The 21,005-nt window shown below is 43.7% G+C and overlaps 1 protein-coding gene across 1 annotated transcript in view; it reads right to left on the reverse strand.

Annotated features, from left to right (window-relative positions):
• Nucleotides 1–2,420: 2,420 nt before the first annotated feature.
• The window catches only part of sema4c (sema domain, immunoglobulin domain (Ig), transmembrane domain (TM) and short cytoplasmic domain, (semaphorin) 4C), an 87,639-nt gene continuing 69,054 nt past the window's right edge, over nt 2,421–21,005 (reverse strand). Inside the window, exons 6-15 of the mRNA XM_034872203.1 lie at nt 20,674–20,788; nt 19,576–19,695; nt 17,030–17,181; nt 14,611–14,786; nt 11,478–11,622; nt 10,716–10,929; nt 6,851–6,966; nt 4,755–4,912; nt 4,248–4,339; nt 2,421–4,012 (exon numbers count right to left, since the gene is read on the reverse strand). Coding sequence (XP_034728094.1) covers nt 3,117–4,012; nt 4,248–4,339; nt 4,755–4,912; nt 6,851–6,966; nt 10,716–10,929; nt 11,478–11,622; nt 14,611–14,786; nt 17,030–17,181; nt 19,576–19,695; nt 20,674–20,788 — 2,184 coding nt within the window. The 3' untranslated portion in view covers nt 2,421–3,116. The remainder of the gene's footprint in view (nt 4,013–4,247; nt 4,340–4,754; nt 4,913–6,850; nt 6,967–10,715; nt 10,930–11,477; nt 11,623–14,610; nt 14,787–17,029; nt 17,182–19,575; nt 19,696–20,673; nt 20,789–21,005) is intronic.

Raw genomic sequence — 21,005 nt, forward strand, 5'->3', positions numbered from 1 at the left:
CATTGAGCTTAAATTCCTGCATTGAGCTTAATAAACGGGGTCTGATTTGAAATAGCTCTGGTAGCTAGCACATGGCATTTCATTTTGTTTAGGCAATTTATTGTTATAATACCAGTTCATATGATAACAAAATCTTTTACCGTAGATAATGCTAGTCTCTGCACAAGCGGTGGAACCTTGAACCAACAGAGGCAGTGATCAACCGATCAAACAATTTGTATTTCTTCATTTTAATGAGGTTTGACATGTTGGGAAATACGCGCAGGCTATTTGCTCTCTTGGAGAATGTTGGATGAGTTAATTGATACCACTTGCACATCTGCTTCATTTTGGAGTGGAAGCCAGGAGATGGTTAGCTTAGCGTAGCACAAAGACTGACACAAAGGGACACTTGCAATGCTAGCAGACAAAAACGAGGGAAAAACAGTACACCGCTTCACACACAAGTAGATTTAAGAGCGAGTCTGTTGCGCTGGCCCCGCCCACGTGTCACTAACTGTGCTTTTAATTTCACCTGGGAATGTCAGTACAGACATTTCAGTTTGTAATACTGCAAATGTAAGGGCTTATATCAGTGGGCCTTAGGTTTAATCGCTGATAGACAGCACGGCGGAGTTTCCAGATGCACCAGGTTGTGGTATGATGAGACAAAGGGAAAACTTAGCCAACATCAGGTCATGCATAGGTCACGGGTATGTCTCTAATAACCAAACCTCTTCATGTATAAATATGTTTGTGTCTCTGCAGATACAGGGAATCTAGCTGCGTGATAAGGGAATGTTTGTTTCAGGACTGTCTCCTAATGGAGGTCGGTGGAAACAGGGTAAATGGGCCGGACACACTGTAGCGTACTTCCTAGGGAGAGTGATAGGCTCAATGAATTTGGGTTAAGCATCTAGGATTACTGCGCCCGCAATATCTTTGTTTACATTGAAGGCTCAGCTAAACTTGCCTTTGAGCATTTGAGCTCTACATAATAGAATTTAGTAATGCAATAGCAGACAGACAATGTATAAAGTTCCCAGTTGTTGCAGTGCTTTGCACACCAACACCCCTAATGTTGAATTTCTGATTGGGCGCGTCAGCTGTCAATGTGGGCGGGCCCAGGCCCATCCGTGTCTGACAGAGAGGGACGGGGGGGGGGGGGGGGGGGGGGGGGGGGGGGGGGGGGGGGGGGGGGGGGGGGGGGGGGGGGGGGGGCGGCATCATATCGTCCCCTGCTTTCAGTTTTGATGCTGGTTTAACTAATCATCTCATGGTTTTAGCTACATACGTAATAGACAGCTGTAAAAGTGTCATTCATCTTCTAATCTAACTTTCAGCAAGAATGCAAATAAGCGTATTTCCTAAAATGTTGATTATTTCTTTTAGTAATAAGTTGAGCGAAGGGACAGCCAGATAAATAAACAGAAACATTCTTAACACTTCACTGAGCTAAATTGGAAATCGTTAAAGGTTAGGACTTTGCTTCAATCTGTTTGCATGAATTAAATGAAATGGAACAATACCTTTCACCACTTTCTGCCTGGAGCCAGCAGTGTGTCAGCACGGCAGAAATCTGTCTGTCCATTCTTCCATTAACACTGCGTGTGAGTGTGTGTTCTTTTTGTGTTGGTGTCTTTTACAGTGCTCTTCCTCTGTACAAGTCCACAGTAGACCCGGGTCAGTCTCTGGGCATCGGTAAAGAGGGAGGGGTTTCTGGGGTTTTAACGGATGTGTCACAAACACACTGTGGTCCAGGATGGTTGGCATGATGGAGGACTGTGGGTGTGTGAGTGTGTGTGTATGTATGAGTGTGTGGGAGGGACAGTTTCCTTCTTGGCACCCTCACCATACACATACAATATAAAGCACTTATTGAGACATCCACAGCGGTCACAACAGTGAGGGTTCAACTACATTCTCCATGCCTAATGTCTTCATGTCAGCTTCAATTTGGAATTAAGTGTGCAGTTATTGTTCGGCTGCTAAGAGCTGAATGCAAATGGCCTTTCCTTTCTGCAGAGATGAACAAACATCCAAAAGGGCTCAGCCAAAACACATATCTGTCAAACACTTTGACTCTAATAAATGTCGCGTGGAGTGCACTTGTAGTATATTGGACTTGAAGGTGCGTTGGGATGCAAGAGCTCGCCCTCGCATTGTCATTCACAGAGGGGAGCCATTAGTCACTTGATAACCGTTTAGAACACTGCTGCAGTCGGTAAGACGTAGAAAAAGAACGAGAAATGCCTTAATTCAAACCAACCATCAAAACAGATGAAAGTAGAAGTGATCAAGGACGTCCTCCAGGGCTAAATACAATGAAAAAAATACAAATTGAGCAGAGAAAGTCTTGAGAGGTTGTCCTTCATTAAAAAAAACCTTTTGTCTTTTACTCCAAATCACTTCATTTTTCCATTTAATTTCCTCTCTCTTTGTCTCCCGCTCTCTCTCCCGTCCTCTCTGTCCCTCGCAGAGCTCCTGCTACGGGGACGTGATTGTCGTCTTGCTTCGAGATTAATTAGTCTCTTCATACCGCTCTCATACTCTTGGCTCACAAATACAAAAAAGGGAAGACACGCTTCCAGTTTTTAAGTGCAATAAGCTGAAAAAAGTCCCCAAAGGAACAGAAGGACAGCAGTTCAGTTCAACATTTCCAGTTGGTTGCACTTGCCGTTAGTCAACTGGTTTCAGCTCAGGGGGGTTAAAACCCTCTTGGTCCACCCAACGTAAAAGAAATGTGCCCTTCAGAAAACATGTAACGCCTTTTGTTTGATTTCCATGCTTGAGGTGTTCTCCCCTGCGTTCAGCCTTTTTAAATACACAATTTACATGACCGGCGATTGCACAGTAGAAGCAGAAAAGCCATGGCCATGACTGCATGTTGCCCAGAACATAATTATTATAGGAGTGCACGTCGGCGAACAAAGTGTATGAGTGTGTATATTTAACATGCTGTGTGCTGTAAATGTCAACAGTGAGCCAAACAGGCATTGGCAGACCGAGAGAGAGTATGGGGGAATTGACAGCGTGTCACCGAAAGAGAGAGAGAGAGCAGGCTTCCTCAAAAGGAGGGAGGTAGGTTGGTTGTTTTGTTTTTCCAACTCAGGGAATGGAGAAGGAGGAGGACAGGCCTAGACCGATGACTCCTCGGGGTTGGCGTCGGGCAGCACGCTTCTCTGCTGCAGCGTGCGTCTCAGCTCTTCCTTGAAGGGGCTGGAGTAGTCGTTCCCGCCCATGCCCAGGCCTCCCAGCCCGCCGCCCCCAGCGCCAGCCCCGCTAGCCCTTTCCTCCCCTGCTGTGCTCAGGTTGAGGCGGATGTAGCCGTTGCTACCGGAGCCTCGGATGTTGGTGAGGCTGAGACGGCTGGGGGAGTGGATGGGCTGCCCAGGAATGGCGCTGGGCGACGCCGTGCTGCTGACGCTGCTGGGCCCCAGGGCGTGGCCGGGAACGATCTTCAGCGAGCCGTCCGAGTAGTAGTAGTTAGCGCCCGTCTCCCAGAAGCGGTCCTCGTCGCTGGGCATCTTGCTGGGCACAAAGGTGGGCGGCTCCTTGGGCAGGGTGATGGGGTAGACCAGGGTGCTCTCCAGAGGCTTCATGTCGGCTCCTTTTCCCAGGGCCAGCTTTAACCTCCTGCGCAAGTAAAGAGCAGCCACAAGGAGCAGCAGGCACGCCGCTCCCAGGGTGATGACCAGCACCCAGAAGAGCCCCATGCTACTGTCTGGAGCCCGGGCCTCCATGAAGACCGGAGCGCTGGCTACCACGGCCACCTGGTAGCGCTCTGTCTGAAACTTCACCCCCTGCTCCTCAGAGTAGCAGATGTAGCGGCCCGCTTGAATCTGGCCCGCTTCAGGGACGACGAGTGCTTTGAGGGTGCGGTCGAAGTGTGGCCCTCCTGCTTCGGGGTCCCCCAGCTGGAGCTCACGTTCGTTGAAAACCCAGCAGGGCTGAGCCAGGTTGGAGACCAGCTGGCAAGGCAACACCATGTCAGACCCCACCACCACTGTCACGTTCCTCAGACGGGAGTGCTCTACAGAGGGAAAGGAGGAGAGTTGGAGGAGGAGAGGTGGTTAAGTGTCACCCATAATAATTCCAATTTATATTCTACAGCAGCCAGCTCTCTTCTGCTTCATTCAATTTATTCAGCTCACTCCAAATATATTCACTTGGTCCAAGTCATTTCCCCTTCCTTGCTACTGACTTGCTCCCACACTGACAGTCCATTCCCACAAGAGGCCACAACTGAGGTGTGGCTCCATACTCACCAGGGCTGGGGATGGAGACAGGCTTATCAAACTTGGCTTTCCCCCGGCTGAACCTTTCCAGCATGAGGTCCTGGGACAGGGATGAAGTGGACCTGTAGGGGGAAAGGGCAAAGCGGAAGATTAATAATGGTCACACCTAGTACTACAGATAACTCTGCATCCAGCATGTGTGCGTGCAATCTGTCAACACTCAAATTAATATAGATATATGCCATTTGCAACATTTGCAATTGGCAGCTTCTTTTAAGATATCAATACCAAGCCTATATTATTTATAACAGGGGTCTTCAGCAACTTTTGTTAAGCCCTTGTGCAACCCCTTAACTGAAAGAGAGACGGAGTAGGGACCCAGTACTACATATATTGTATAAAATGAACTTGTATATTAAACTGGACCTACAAAAACTTATAGGGTGGTCTAAAGGTTTTATACATACCGTTGTGGGGCATAGAATACTAAGTTTAAAGTAGGAATAAGTGGGTGCTTAGCATAGGTACTGGTCTCACCCGCGGTGCAGGTCGATGCGAACGCAGGCCCGCCCCTCGCTGTCCCAGGCGCAGTAGGGGTCGCGGGCGAGCAGACAGTCTGGCTGGGACTGATAGCGGCTGCAGTTGGCCAGGGGCAGCTGGAGAACCTCCGAACGAGAGCCGATGTACAAGTACTTCTACAGAGAGAAGAAGAAGAAGAAGAAGAAGGTGAGAGGAAGACAAAGAACAGATCCAGCCATGACGGAGAGACACAAAACAGAGAGGGAGAAGAAAAACACAAAAAAGATAAACAGAGAGAGGGAGAGGGAGTGTCAAGGGTTATAGGAGATAATGGGATAATCACTCTCAATTACAATAACATTCACCGCCCTGACCCTCTTTCAATCCAATCTGAATCACGCTCTTTTTGGAGAAAAAAAAAGAAGCTGTCATAAAATGTCTGTTCGTGGCTAAGCCAGCATTAATGAGATAAGCAGTGGGCTTCAGGGCAGGGGACGCCCCGTCAGAACGGCATCGATCGGCGGACATGCCGCTGTAGAGCCACGGGGACAAGGCCGGTGTCAACACACATGGCTCAGGTGACAGGACGGGGACATCGAGAAAACAACATGGGCAGAGGTTCAATTCCCCTCAGAGGTGAAGGATTGTGATTACTGTTATTGTGTTATTGAGAGGGCTTTGGAAATACGAAGCGACACTTGATCTGAAAAAGGGCAGAAAAGGCCAAATAAAAACAAATCATCTGCTGACTGCCTCGCTGCTGTCAGTGGATGTATGATTGCAAGTGTCTGCTGGCAAAAAGGGTATTAACAGATCAGCAGAAGACAAAGTCGCACTGTTATCATCGAATACCAATGAAAAAGTGATGCAACAGCAAAACAAGCTAATAGAGCCCCAAAACTATACTTTTCAAGGGATATGATCAGAGGAAGAACAGAACCATGCTAGTAGTGCCAAAACAACAAAACAACTTTGAGTAACTTTTCCCCCTGAGAGACCATTACGATTTCTTATTTCTCAAAAAGACAGAAAACAATACATCTAGGAGTCAATGGTGGTGCTCATCTATACCGAGTGGGAGCAGCGGGAAGCTCTAATGATCAAAAAAAGAATGAAAGAAGAATCCCTTTATCCTCTGTTTGTGATATTGAATCTGGTCTGTTAACATGTTCTTAATAAAACAGTATCCAGAGATGAATCAACTGAAATGCCAACACAAGACTAGCATGCATTTTAATATACAGTATATGGGATGTTCACTAAACTGAATGGAAGGGATGGATGTTCAAAGGGCCCTGCAGTGATTTAAACCCCGTCACCTCCACATTTTCTGACATCACAATTCATGGGATGCATCCGGAACTTTCTTTAGCTTTCTGAAACCTAGTGCGCCAATCGTGTCCACTACTGAGTGACTGTATGTTAGCTTTTAACATTTGAAACATTGTAATTTTTCATACAATAGTCTTAAATGACCAGTAACAACAAATGAGATTAACAGTGAAAAGAATGTAATTTTTCAATTTTAGTTTTATAGATTTAATTTTTCCCAGTGCCTGTGAAGTGTTGCTGTCTTCGTATAATATATACAGTAGCATTGAGAAGAGATGGTAGATTGTCTTTAGCTCGACTTTATTCCAACATGTCGTAACTTAACACACGTGAATCTACATTTGACTTCCTGTATTGCCGTACGTATACGTCGGTACTGACGTATGCTCAATTAGGGCCGGGGGATATGGAGAAAATCAAATATCACGATATCTTTGACCAAATACCTTGATATTGATACAGCAACGATATTGTAGTGTTGACTATTGGTGCTCTCACAAAATACTTACACAATGAGATTTCTGATAAATAATCATCAGTAATGTAGATATAATGACTAAGTGAGTAAAGGTACATAATAGAACAAACCCAGGTCTACCACACCAAAGGCATGTGTCATATCCACTGCACCATCCCCACCACCAATACCACACGCAACACTTGAAATGCAATGATGCATCTGTAACGTATTCTCTTATTGCAAATGGATAATTTGCAATAAGAGAGCAAAACATTCATCGAGATTATATGACCTCCTGGCAACTAACTCCGTGTTGTTGTACCTTGGAGTGCGAGATGGTCAGGCTGTCCACTGGCTGGGCGGTCTCAAACAGCTGGATCTCCTCTATGACGTGGGCTTCGGAGCCCAGGACCACCACCCGCTGCAGCCAGCCCTCCGCTGCAGCACACAGGAGAGGGAGAGAGGATTCAGCTCACTTCACGTTTATTGAGTCAAACTTTCAATTCAAATAGACTTACTTCATCTTCTCAGGGCAATTTTTCATGCCATGCATAAAAACATGTATTTTTAAACAAGATAGCTTCAGGACTCAGCTGAGTCCCGACACAAAATAACCAATGAACGCACACCTGGACAGCAGGATGGCTCATTTAAATATCTTTGATATGATATTAAAATATACTCGCACACGCACCTGTGACTGCACACCAGTTCATTTGAATAATAAATGTGGGATTTCATAAATTCATTTATACACCTGTGACTGAATACCAGTCAATTTAAATATGAACACTTTGCAAACAAACACTTGTGAATAATGCACAGTAATTTACTTAAATATTTATGTTGCACTCCACAAACGCACACCTGTGATTGCACAGACCTTCATTAACATATTAATGGTGACACATTATATCCTACAAACACATTCATAAGCAATTCATATTCAATTGTTATAATATCATAACAATTGAATAAAATATTGAAACAAGATGAAAATCATCAGATTCCCGTAATGATGTTAAGAGTTCTGCTGGTAAAAAAGGGGAATGAAAAGACAAGAAGAAAGTGCTCTCATAAGAAAAAGGTACGCTTGTGGACACATGCGTGGTGATACATGTGCATAGCTACAGTGTCATCAAGTTGTCTGCAACTTTCATCAACTTCAATTTGTGGAAGTTTAACGCCAGCTGCCCTGAAATGTCATGCTACTCAGCTACTGGGATAGACAGAAAATAAAAAAGGAGAACAACTACCATATCCCTGAGTCCAGCTCAGCAAGAAACTATCTAAAAGTACATTTTAAAGAGCTGAGATGCTGTTACAGTGAGACCTTGGGTGGAGGTAATTTTTCTAGACATTTGGAGACGGGGCGTGTGGGGAGCTGATGCTGGAGGAGGAGGAAGAGAAGATCCTGCGCTGCTTTCATGTAGGGCACTGGGAACAAGTCTACATCCCTGTGATGAAAGACGTTTCTGGCGCAGCTGGTGGGGTGACCTTGATGTGTGTATGTGTGTGTGTGTGTGTGTGTGTGTGTGTATGGATGGAATAGTGGCCTGTGCCGACATGTGCTTTCTTGTGTGGCCCTCTCGATTAGGAGACTGTCACAGATGATATGAAAAGCTAACCCCCAGTAGCCAACGGGAAGCTTGAAGGAAGTACATGTACACACTATGTACAGTACAATATGAGGAAAATATGCGATAACCAAGGTTGCAAATTGAACTTTTTTTGTCCACAAGCCAAATGGCTAGTGAATGTTTTTCACCATCCACCCAATCCAATAGTTGAACATTACCTTTTTGGCTGGTGAATGAAGGAAATCTGTTGCCATTTGCATATTTGTGGCTGGTGCTAACTTTGAGCCCCGCGATAACGTTTTTGAATATTGTGATAACAATTTCACTTGGGAGAAATAATCAGATCAAAATAGTGTACTCAGTTCTGTTGCTGTCAGTATTCTGTAAAATACAAAAAATTGCTTGTTGAACTTGAAAAAAATGATCATTTCCAACAGTCTTCCATTGAACAAACTGAACAATGCATGGAATACAAAGGGCACCACTAAAAGAATGACATTACAATATGAAGTGCATTTATCAGCTGATACTTTCACAATGTGTCGCACCTTTTTGCGATGTCTTTATTGCGCCTGCTCATATTGCGATGACAATTAAAAAAAATGATACACACACACACACAGACACACACACACACACACACACACACACACACACACACACGGGCATAGCAAGCAGCAGGCATATCATCACACTCGCCTCTCGCGGTGCCAGGGACCAGTGTCGGCTATAATCCCTCAATCCTGCAGCCTGGTTTTTCTTCAGTCTTGACAAGCGCTCCGATTCTCCTTTTTCACATCAGCTGTCGCTATGCTGCAGCTAATAGCTAATCAAGCCCACAGCCCAATTGGCACTACGAGCGCACGTCTGCCAAGGGCCCTGTTGAGTTTGTGCTGTGAAGCACGACAAGCGGGGATGACTGCACTTGGCTCAGGAAGTGTGAAGCGTGTGTATCTCTGTATGTTTGTGTATGACAATTTGTGTGTGTGTGTGTGTGTGTGTGTGGGGGGGGGGGGGGGGGGGGGGGGGGGGGGGGGGGGGGTTGGCCTCCTCGCGTGCCAGCAAGAGAAGCCCTGAGTCCGCCGTTGTCCTGTCAGTTGCCACTGTCACTCCGCCGCTGCAGTGATCGGAATGGTAAGTAGCTGAGTCTCTCTCCATTCATGAGATGCATTCAAATTCACATTCCCTGGAATGCACTGTCAGGTCAGTGTTATTCAAGCTTAAGGCTGTGTGAGGGCCGGCTGATTTCAGATCTGTGCCAAAACAGGACACCTGCATATGGGCCTGATGGCTACTGACTGGAGATATTAATTAAGTCGCCCGTACGTGTACGTAGATGCATCCTTTGATGCATGAAGATGGATCTCAACACGCAAATCAAGTGCTTAATTGAAACCCAGCTGAAGTCTGGCCAGATGGCATGTTGTTTTGTGCCACCGTACCTGTCTGCTGCCATGGCCTGTAAGCTCTCATCTCTTCAACAAATACTCACACACACACACACACACACACACGCACGCACACATTGCAGTGCAAGGCGGTGAGGCAGTGGACATGTAGCGGACATTTTCTTGAACGGTGGCCAGGAATGTAAAATGAGGATAGTAAATAAGGACTGCAGCGACGGCGAGTAACTGTCTGTTTATCAGGGACACACAGATGTGGGATCTTTTCTATTCATTATGGCGTTTCATTGAGGTGAGTAAGCTATGTTTTCAGTGTCTGTTTGCACTGTTTATAGCCTATTTTCTGTTTACACATGCCATCTGAGGAAAGCGTTTTAATAATCAGTGTCACCCAGCCAGTGTGGTGTTATCTTGGCCTGCATTGTCCTGTAGGAGGCTGTCGTGGATTTGTTGACGCCAAAAGAAATGTAGATGCTACTAGAAAAGGCTAAACTTTCTATAGAAAATGTAAGGGTGCTCACTTATGTTAAAAACTGCAAAACACTGTAAACAGGTTAAACTATCTTTTTTGTAACTCTGCAATCATTACTTTTTCTAAGGCTTTTTCAGCTGAATTAACCAAGCGTGTTCTCATGAATGGGTCTTTAATGTTTAGCACCAAATTCCATGTGCCCCTCCCTGCATCCACAGCTATTCATTCTAGCATATTTTTGGGCCCTGGGTACTCAGTCTTATTTCCCCCCCAGTCCAGCACCCTTGCCGAGACTATTGAGCTTTAAGCCGAATACAGGGCAACAGGAGCTGCCTTCGTATTGGCGGGCGTTGTGGTTAAGTTTAGGCGTCATACGGCGATGGCAGTTTAATTTAGGCACCAAAACAACTAGTTAAGTTAAGGAAAAAGATTGTGGTCTGGATTAAAACACTCTCATGGTACATGCATTCCCCCCCCCCCCCCGGGAAGCAAACTCCGCTCCCTGGCTTGACTGGCTGTGTTTTATGACCCACCCCTCCACCCCGACCTTCTCCCTACCCTGTCCACAGCGTTCTAATACCGCGGCCGTCACTGTGGTGCATTCAGCAAAAACAACAACAAAAAAACGTGAAATGCTTACGAGTTTCAGTGTTTAATGTTTTGTAGCTATATGTACGTGTGGTTCATGGCACCCTGAACAACCAATGGGCCCTATTTTTGTTTTTTTACCTGTGCCGATGAAGAGCATGTTGTACGCCCGCTGGTCCAGGGAGCTAACCCGGTCCACTGCCAGCCGTGTGAAGTTGACACCCTTGGAGAGCAGCAGGGGGCGAGCCAGAGCTTTGTCCTCCATCAGCGGGTGCTTCTTGGCAAAGTTGAGTGTGGCATCAGGCAGCTGCAGAGAGCTGTTGTAGCCATTCTCCCTGTCTGAGTTAGTTATACACTGCAGCACAGACAGAGGATGGAGACACGGGGCAGGGAAATGGAGCAAGTAAAAGAATGGAGGAAAGGACGAAGGGAAGAGTGACAGGGCCAAGAAGGAGAAAGAGGTAGAGGAGGAAAACTTGTTAGCTGCAGCTGGCACAGGTTGGCATGACTAGTTGGCTTTGAGATGACTCCCTCCCTCTCCTCTTCTCCATCTTTCTTTCAATCTGGCTTTTACCTCCGCCCACTTCCACTGCTTCCCTTCCTTTCGTCCTTGATCATTATGTTCTTAGCTTTTTTTTCGTGCCAGCTCTTGCTCTTTTCCACCTCCATCGCTACAGTACCCCACGCCACCCATTTCAACTTCCCTCCCTCCCTCTCTCATTATCCCTCCTCTGCCCATTTATCTCTCCTTTTGTGGTGCAATAGATGAGAAAGGAACAGGGGCACCACCCCCCACATTTTAGAACAATGCTCTCTTTTCTTGCTTCCTAAAGTTGCCTGGAAACATCAGCATTTACCAACCATCAGACATCATACTGTATGTGCTAGCTCTCAGTTTCTTACCGATCCAGGCCGTGGGACGGGGACAGCACCGGTGTAGCGCCCCCACCTTTGAGATGCCTCCCTGTACTCTTTGTATGATCCTTCAAACACCTTCTTCACGTCACTGATCTGGTACTGGCACACCGCCGACACGTCTACGTCGCCCCTGAAACATGCCGGCAAGGCGGGGAATTAGTGATGTGTGGCAGTAAAAACAGAGATGGATTACCTGAAGATATGACTTTTCCGTAGCAGTAAAGCCAGACTAACATGTAGGAATGGTAGATATACTAAACAGAATGGTAAATGGGAAGATTAAAGCAAAGTATTAGGGATGTAAAGATGCATCTCTCCTGCACAATCTTTTTATAACTTTCTGTTTATTTTCTTGTTGTGTTCCTGTTGCCTTGATTTTACTATGAAAATAAATACATTAAAAAAATCAATTTACAGTGCGGTAAATATTAAAGTAAATATATAAAACCCATCAGCCTATACTGTCCCTCAGTGACATGAAATGATTAGACGTGTTGACACATCTCCACTCTCTCCATCCCGAAGAAAACTGATGCACAAATTGATGCACATGTAATACACTTCCTTGATAGAAATCAATCAGAATCAGTTTGTGAAATGCATTTCAATTAACGGTAAGGTCGGGGGTGTAGGATCGTAATTTTTTTTGCCCAACCCAATTTTAGACCCCAAGTGGGACTGAAATGATGTGCTGATGCATGACTCAGGCTCATTAAGTCCTACTTGTACTCCCCATCTCACATATACATATGATTACTAGGGGATGGGAGAAAATAAATTGATACAGCATAGTATAAGTAAAATATTTTCCAAGGCAAAACTGTATCGATACACACACGCCAGGTATCAATCTATTACAGTATTATATATGTGTTGGTCAGTTTGTCTGCTTGAAAATCCCATTTTGCAGGAATAAAATGGAGTGAGATGAACAAACAAAGGCAAAATAACACCCCAAATTCCCCCCCAAATTCCAGAAAAGTGATTTTATTCATAATATAGCCACTTTTATCTAAATCAAATTTTATCTAAAAAACTTTTTCTTTTGTGCAATAAAAAAAATATAAAGTTGGAAAAAAAGTAATAAATTGCAATATATCGCAAACTATGACATCGTATTGTGAAGATATCTTCGTGAGGCCTCTTGTGATTCCCCCTAATGATTTCCATGCTCATTCACCAAAATGACACTTCTTTTTTATTATTATTTAGCTCTCAAACTAAGTTACTGACATAACTATTATGCCTGTAAAACTGTATTCAAATGATGTGATGTGTGCTGTAAGGGAAGCCTAATCGCAACAGTACAGTACTGTGCAGCAGTGCCACGGCTTTTACAAAGTGAATGTCAAAACCGTAAGACAGCACTGATGTTTTAGCTAGTTAAAAGCTGGCCTATTCAGTCAGATTATGGCTTGAACTCTGAGTCATCATTTACATAATGTCCAATTATCTTAATGTTATCTCTATCAAAGCTGCGGGGCTTTGAGGAATCCCCAGCGAGTCACACAGAGAAAAAGGATTAGGCTTTTTTTTTTTTTTTTTCTCTTCTCAGAAGCAGAAGGAACTCAAAAAACACTTGAAGTTCACAGCTGGTTCACTTTGAGATATGATGTCTATGTGAGGAACACAAAAGAGTCACATCAAAGGACATTAGCCAGAGACGGAGAAAGTCTCCAACTTCCCTCCCAAAGAGAACCTCCTGCCCTCGCTCCTACTGCTCTGTTGATCAGTAACTCATTGACACATTACAGTTCTATTATGTCCAACAAAAGCCTTCTTTACTCCACCAATAACACCACAAAATTAAGACACTATTGCCAAAACCCGTCTAATCACCAGATAGGTTTTATCTTCAGAACAAAAATGCCAGAAAAGTTGATTTGATCCTAAAATAATCTTTTATCAAGCTATAGACCGAGAGCCGAGAACAGTGGACATCAACAACAGAGGCCTGAGCAGTCCCCCAAATGTTCAGAAATGAAATATACTGTTAAGATTAGCATTGGTATGATGCATTTATTTTAGATTTTACTTTTACTTTAGGTTTGGGTTAAAACATTAGGGTTAGGGTTAGGGTTAACTCTTATCGAAACTAAGACATTATTTTCAAAACCTAATTACGAGACGATTGTAGTTTCTTTATCACTTAAACTATCTTGAAGTAAGTTTTCTCTTCAGAACAAAAAATTTGCCAGAAAAGTTGTTTTGATAATCAAAGTAATCTTTTATCAAGCCATAAACTAAGAGCTGAGAACAGTGGAGAGAGCGTGCCCACAGACACCAGAATGAACAAGTTCACAGTAACGCTCATCAGGCAGTGATGCAGTACGTTCAGTCCACGTTCACCCAAAAATATGAACAAGTTCATGAACTATTGTTCAATGCAGGCACAAAACTGGGTATGAACCCTGGAAAAATCCAGAGTTTGAATTTGCTCAGCAAGTTACTCTGCCATCGAGTAATGCTGCTCAATAATTATGCCCATGTAGCAGAGCTGACCAATCACATTGGTGTGTCTGATGTAGGCGGGGCCAGAGACCAGCTACACCAATCACATCGGTGTATCTGATGTAGACAACTGATTGACTTCAGTCATGACTACACACACTGAAAGGTATAAGAAGTGATGAGTCACATAAACAATGTGTTTCAACAACCAATGCAGTCTATTGATATTTATGATGCAATGATGTAGCACCTAATTAAATCAGCCTGATTCTGTTTTGCAAATAGGCTCACCATGATCTGAAACAACAATTACTATCCCTGTGACATTAATAAAACCATTAAAATATATTCAAGCACACTTGATTTGTATCCACTCAACATAACTCATATTACTTTCAGTTAAAGGCCTATTAAATTAAAAGACCAATTATACAGTAAATTGGTCTTTTAGACCAGTAAAGTACACAATTAGAGCCGTCACATCAGAGGCTGACCCACGGTTTTAATAAAAAGGGTCTGACATGTTGGGCGTAGTGCTGTAGTGTCTTGCCCTGACAGTAGTTGGCACATGTAGTACATAACTCACATTTATCTGAGGACGACACTGAAATTGAGCCATGTCTACAGTCTGTGTTACACGTATCAGACAGGGCTCGCTCTGACTCACCACTGGGCGTGGAAGATGCCAAAGAAGGTGGTGCCTCGCCAGTCTTGGCCCGGCAGCGTGAAGACGGCCCTCAGGTTGTTGAAGGAGACATGGCGCTCAGGTAGAGAGCATTCCAGCCGGGCTTTCTGGAAAGTGGTCCACTTCTTCTGCAAGGTCCTGGTACCACCCAGATCCCCCTGAGAGAAGACATACCAGTTGTGTTCCATAGCTGATATGGGTCCATTACATGTAAATTACTTTGGATTATTTAAAAGGTCCAATGAAATGGTGCTCTTTTGGATGCTTTTATGTAGGCCTTAGTGTTTCCTAATACTGTATCTGAAGTCTCTTTATATAGACCTTAGTGGTCCCTAATACTGTATCTGAAGTCTCTTTTATATAGACCTTAGTGGTCCCCTAATACTGTATCTGAAGTCTCTTTTATATAGACCTTAGTGGTCCCCTAATAATGTATTTGAAGTCTCTTTCCCAAAACTCAGCCTTGGTGCAGAATTACCGCCACCAGAGCCAGCGTCTCATTCCCATCATCCTCAGTGATTGCAGAAGCCGTGAAGAAGGAATATAAAACACAAAGAATGCTCCTAACACATCCGTGAGATACAGACATCGGGCTGCGGCTGCAACAGTAATGTCAGGAGATGATCTGAATTATCCGTTGCTCTGGTACACACCATGTGTGAGCATCAGTTCAAAGAGCTTTATTGTTCAACGCAGCGCAGACATTAAAGGACACTTGCCATAAAACAGTGCATATATTGTACACTTAACGGCACACATTTCCGACGACTGTTACCAATCTGTCTCTGTTGTGCTCTGTTTAAAGGTTACTGGCGTGATGTGTCTGCATGAGTATCTGTAGCATGACACTAAAACCCTATGCTGCGTCAACTAAAAGGTCACTGAAGTCATACAAAATAGAAAGAGCTGCTATCTAAAGTCTCACAGATGGAGTCTTCTCACAACTAGAAGCCCACTCTGATGCCTGGCCATAATCCATGTGGTTTATCAAACCTAGTTGGTTATCCTAATGAGGCTGTTAATTAAGCACATGAATGCATTGATTACCAAATAGCTCGTATTTAATTCTGTATTTAATTGTCCTCACGTACTGTAACACAATGTTAGCAGACTGGTGTGTAGCTGACATTTACTGGTGGGACAAATGAAAGCACAGGACAGCTATTTTCTGTGTGCAGCCTTTTCCTTGTGCTTTATTCTGATAATAATATTAACTTTGTATTTTAACCCCGTGAGAACAAAACACGCAGCTGGACATCCAAAAGATGTTTGACAAAACTCAACCACTCAAAAAGCAATATTGCAAAATGTTACTTCAGATGTATTTACTTTTTAATCATATATAACCTGAGACTTTGTTAAAAAAAAATTTGTGTAACACATTATGGGCTCTATCTTGGAGCGGCCTGCTGCAAGTGTCTTTGCTACTTTAAGACCGTCCCGCGCCCATGTTGTTTTAATAGAAAATCCCCCTGCGTCCATCTTTGCGCCCATGGGCATGCTGGACTTACAGGGAGGTGTGTTCAGGTGCATTCTGGGCATGCTGGTCTTACAGGGAGGTGTGTTCAGGTGCATTCTGGGCATGCTGGTCTTACAGGGAGGTGTGTTCAGGTGCATTCTGGGTGTGTTGCTGTCTCAAGGCAGCAGAAAGTAATGACGCCACTGATAAACAAAAACCTGGTCTAAAGTCAGTAACGCAGCATTTCATTGTTATTTAAACAGCGCATTAGTAAAATGCATCTAGGCTTATGTACAGCGCACACACACTGTGCTTGTTATACACACACAGGGAAGGGCAGCAGCACACACACGCAAAAGATTACATATAAAAATATTGGTGCAAATCCTCCATCATAATAGCGATGCGACATGGTGTACACGCGCCTGGCTGGTAAAGGGAATGGGGGAGGACCTTTGATTGGTTGATTGCATGTTACACCCAGAACACACCTCTGATTAATGAAGACACTAAGTAGAAACCTTTTGAACCATGCGCCCGGCGCACAGACCCATAGTTTTGCCGTCATGCTAGCAAAAGTGGATTTGGACAAGCCCTAAACACAGCTGCACCAGGTGTTTTATGCCTTGTGCTCAGATCATTAGAATTGGGTCCTATAAATCAAGGTTTGTTTTCAAAAGAGATTTAAATGCACAAAAAGAGCTGCTAAAACAGCTGGAGAAAACATCTGATAAAAGCCAAGCGTGCATGAAACTATCTATAGAGTAAAAACTTGTCAAATGTCCCTGTGCATTCTTAAATAGGCACATACAGATTTATGACTCTTTGAATTAGTTTGTGCTTTTCCCTCAGCTTCATCGTCCTTAAATGTGACACACCACACGCAGAGTGAGAAGAAGAAGAAGAAGATTCCTGAATGGATGTGTTCCGTTGGCGTGTTACCTTGCAGACCCGGGCCACTCTGGCCACAGTGAGCTCCGTGTCACAGTCCAGCTCCAACGCTCGCTCACTGAAGAAGAAGTAGATCTTGTCGTCGTCCCCCTCTTTAGTGCCGCTGCTCTCCCTCACGAGGGCAGAACCCACAAAGTCTGGCTCTGCGCACACACACACACACACACACACACACACACACACACACACACACACGCACACACACACACACACACACGCACACACGCACACACACACACACACGCATACACGCACACACGCACACACACACGCACACACACACACGCACACACACACGCACACACACACACACACACACACACGCACACACACACACACACACACACACACACACAGAGAAGAATGATATCAGGAAGACATACATCACAACTGATTGAATTGACAGTCTCAGGCTGGAGGTGCATTTGGACTGAATAACACGCATGCACACGCACACACACATACACATACACACACACACACACACACAACACCTCCATCTCATTCCCTGCCGCACCTTCTCACCTCTCTGTCTATTTTCTATCATCACTCTCTCCTTCCCCTCATCTCTCGTCCAGTCATTCCTCGCTCTCCGTCTGCCATCGCTCCCTTTTACCCATTTTGTGTTTCTCACTTCCTCCCGTCCGTTCCGTCTTGCTCAGATTCTCTCTTTAATATATCCAGCCCTCAATAGGTTTTGAATGATATGTTTTTTTTTTACAGTTAAAGGCAGACTGAGACATTTTTTGGACTCCAGCTGCTTTAAATTCAATCATTTTAATGCCCAAGTTTTTTTTTTTTTTTTTTTTTTTCAGTATTATAAGTTACAATGTTTTACAAACATACTATTTTAGTATAAAAGCCATTGAAGCAGTATTTACACTACAACTCTCCACTGAAACTCAGGCTAATGAAATTATTTTAGGCCAATTAGAATCTGCTTAAACTAATGCGAGGCTAGCTTCATTCGTCTAGGTCTAGTTTTTAATAAAAGTTCTGTATCAGCATGTTACACACACCTCAGCCTCATCTGTATGTTCCTCAATCCTCCCCTCACCTTCTCCCTCTATCTTCTCATCGCCAATCCTAATGTCTGTTCTTTCATCAGCCATTTTTCCTGCTGTGACTTCATCTTCTTCTCTCCCCTTCATTTCTCTCCAAGTAGCTCACTCCTTTCCCCACCTTGTCCCCCTGACAGATAACGATCCAAGTCCTGCAATTCATTTCCTGCAATTTATTTCTTTATTCTCTAGTTCTTGTGTATGTGCCTCTTACTTTTTTTAATGAAACTCAGTTAAAAAGAAGCCGGCATTATCAAGACGGCATTATCAACCTCTATTCAATTTATTTGTTCATAATTAATTGGTCAGTGTTGCAGAATGTTTTAGTTTAATGCTATACAGGTATGGATGAACAGATTCTTGTACTTGTAGTGTGGTGGGTGTTGTTGTCTGTTATCGCCTTTCCAAAAGCAACATGTGGCATGCACGCCCGCAAACATGCATTCACGCAAACACGCACACATGCATGCACGCACGCAAACATGCCCGCATACACGCACTAACAGTGTAAGGAATACATTGAACAGGTTGTTTCTCTGCTTTACATAAGCTACAAACGTTAGCATGTCTGACAACTAGCTTACTACTACCTATAGTAGTATGCTAGTTGTAAGCTAGCAGTACAAACACGACTACTAGCTAGTGCAAACAGTGTAGCTAGTAGTAACTAGCATATCATTAGCTGCCAAGGCAACGTATTGATTAAAGCACACAGATTAAGGCAGGATTTAACGTCCGTGTTGCCTTCCATTTTTCTATAGCTAGCATCCAAACAAGGTTAAATTAGAACCAAATAACATCTTAATTAATTTTTGTACTTATAATAGCATATTATTCTAGGGCTGATTAGCCGTAATACAAGAACAATGCTGTCCTTTATATCCATGTCTTCTACATGCACCATTAACTGGTGAGGAGACAGACGTTTTGCCTGGCACATGCGGCCATTAGCCTCAGACTTTTATGTCATGTAGATAGCAAATAAATTCACATTTAAGACCCTTTTACAGTTGTTTGAACACAACTCATCTGAAAAGATTAAAAAGTCAGCTGGAGACAGTTTTCGACTCATTAGAACAGTCATCATTAAAGCCGGAAAGAAAACCGTCGGCTGTCAGCTGGAAATGAGCAGCCTGCTGCAGTTTACTTCTGTGTGAGATCGAACACCCATTCTGTCAACAACTAGGAATTTTCAGTAGAAAATGTGCCATTTTTTAATAAATTCATGCTAGCATAAAGCTTCAGCAGATGTAGCAACAGTACCAGTTCTAGAAGAAATAAATAAGAACTGATCAAATTAAAACATTAGTAATAAATTAAATTGCAGAAACGTAATAACATGTGTATATAATCTACAGTATATATTCTTCTTTCTATCCATTCCTTCCCCTTTTCTTCCCTCCCTGCCTCTCTCTTTCAGTTGGCAGGCTGACCACTTCTTTTTCTTTGTCTTTTCAATGTCATCTTTTCCCTTACCATTGAGCCAGGCAGGCAGGTATTCGCTCTTCATGCTGTAGTGCTGTTGGCCCAGGTTCCTCAGAATGACTGGCTCTGTACCCAGGAAGTTGTTGAGCGTTGCCGAATACAGCTCCTTATCTGTACCAACAAAATGCAAACTTCTAGTTTAATTCTGTTTTTCAGTCACAATTGTACAGGCCTGAGAGAAGGACAGTGGTTCAGTGGGGAGACACATAAAAAAGAGAATGGTGCCTATTGGTTCAGAGATGTTGTTCACAATGAAGTGTATGCAGCATGAACAGTTGAATTGGACTCGTCCGAATTCTCAGTGCAGTATAGTATGGCTACACAACAGATGGGAAGGGCTGCACGAGCGATTTGTGGACATTTGATGGACATGCTATGCTTCTGTTAGAGCTGTAAAAACATTGTTGCTGTTCACTTAAAACTGTGTAAGCACTTTATTTTTGGCGTTGTTGGGCAAATATTCTATAATAATCTTTTAGCATGTTGTAATTCAAGTGGTCTGAGAGAAAAGAAAACTCCTGCCTCTCTTCTTTGCTCTGTATTCAGGCTAAATATGGCACATTTCAATTAGCGCCAATGGTGTGAAACGTAACACACTTCCTGACCCCTAAATGGGCGTGGCCTCGTTTGAGTGTGGCAAATGTTGTGTTGACGTTAGCTTCTTTGTGTTGCCAGATCTTGCGAGAGATCATTTTCTCACGATTTGTCCCTTGGAAAAATGCCATTTTAGTGTCAGAATGTTGTAGCTTGTGAAAGACATTTAACCTGTGAAAAATGGCTCCAATATTTACTTTGGTGGTCATAATCTGTGTTCACGTTCACTTCTCCCACTGGAATCAATAACCTCAGGACCAGCCGATAGTCTCCTGACGAGGAGTCCAACTAAGTACTAACATATGCTGTTTTAATTTAACATGACCCTTAAATGATCATTAAATCCATTCAAAAACACTTGTATTTAAGTGTAAGTTGTATTACACAAATTGTATTTTCTTATTTTATAAAAAGTCTGTCTGTAAAAGGAGTACATTAAAACATGCATACCTTTACACACACACACACACACATCACACACAAATTTTTACTCACCCACTATCAGGCCAGTATGCCCCTTGGCAGGGTCGTATGGACATTTACCCTTCCCATCTTCCAGGGCAGCAGTGTTGAGGGTAAAATAGTCTGCGTTCTGTAAACACACACATACACACACACACACACACACACACACACACATACATGCATGTGTTATCTTCGTGCTCAGTGTGTCATGAACCTGACAAAGCTGCAAGCTCTGTCTGTCCGTTACAAGGACCATAGCTTCATCCCTCACCATTTTGTCCAATCGCATTAGTGTCTCACACACACACACACACACACACACACACACACACACACACACACACACACACACACACACACAC

This window comes from Etheostoma cragini, chromosome 5, assembly GCF_013103735.1.
Source record: "Etheostoma cragini isolate CJK2018 chromosome 5, CSU_Ecrag_1.0, whole genome shotgun sequence".
Lineage (NCBI taxonomy): Eukaryota > Metazoa > Chordata > Actinopteri > Perciformes > Percidae > Etheostoma > Etheostoma cragini.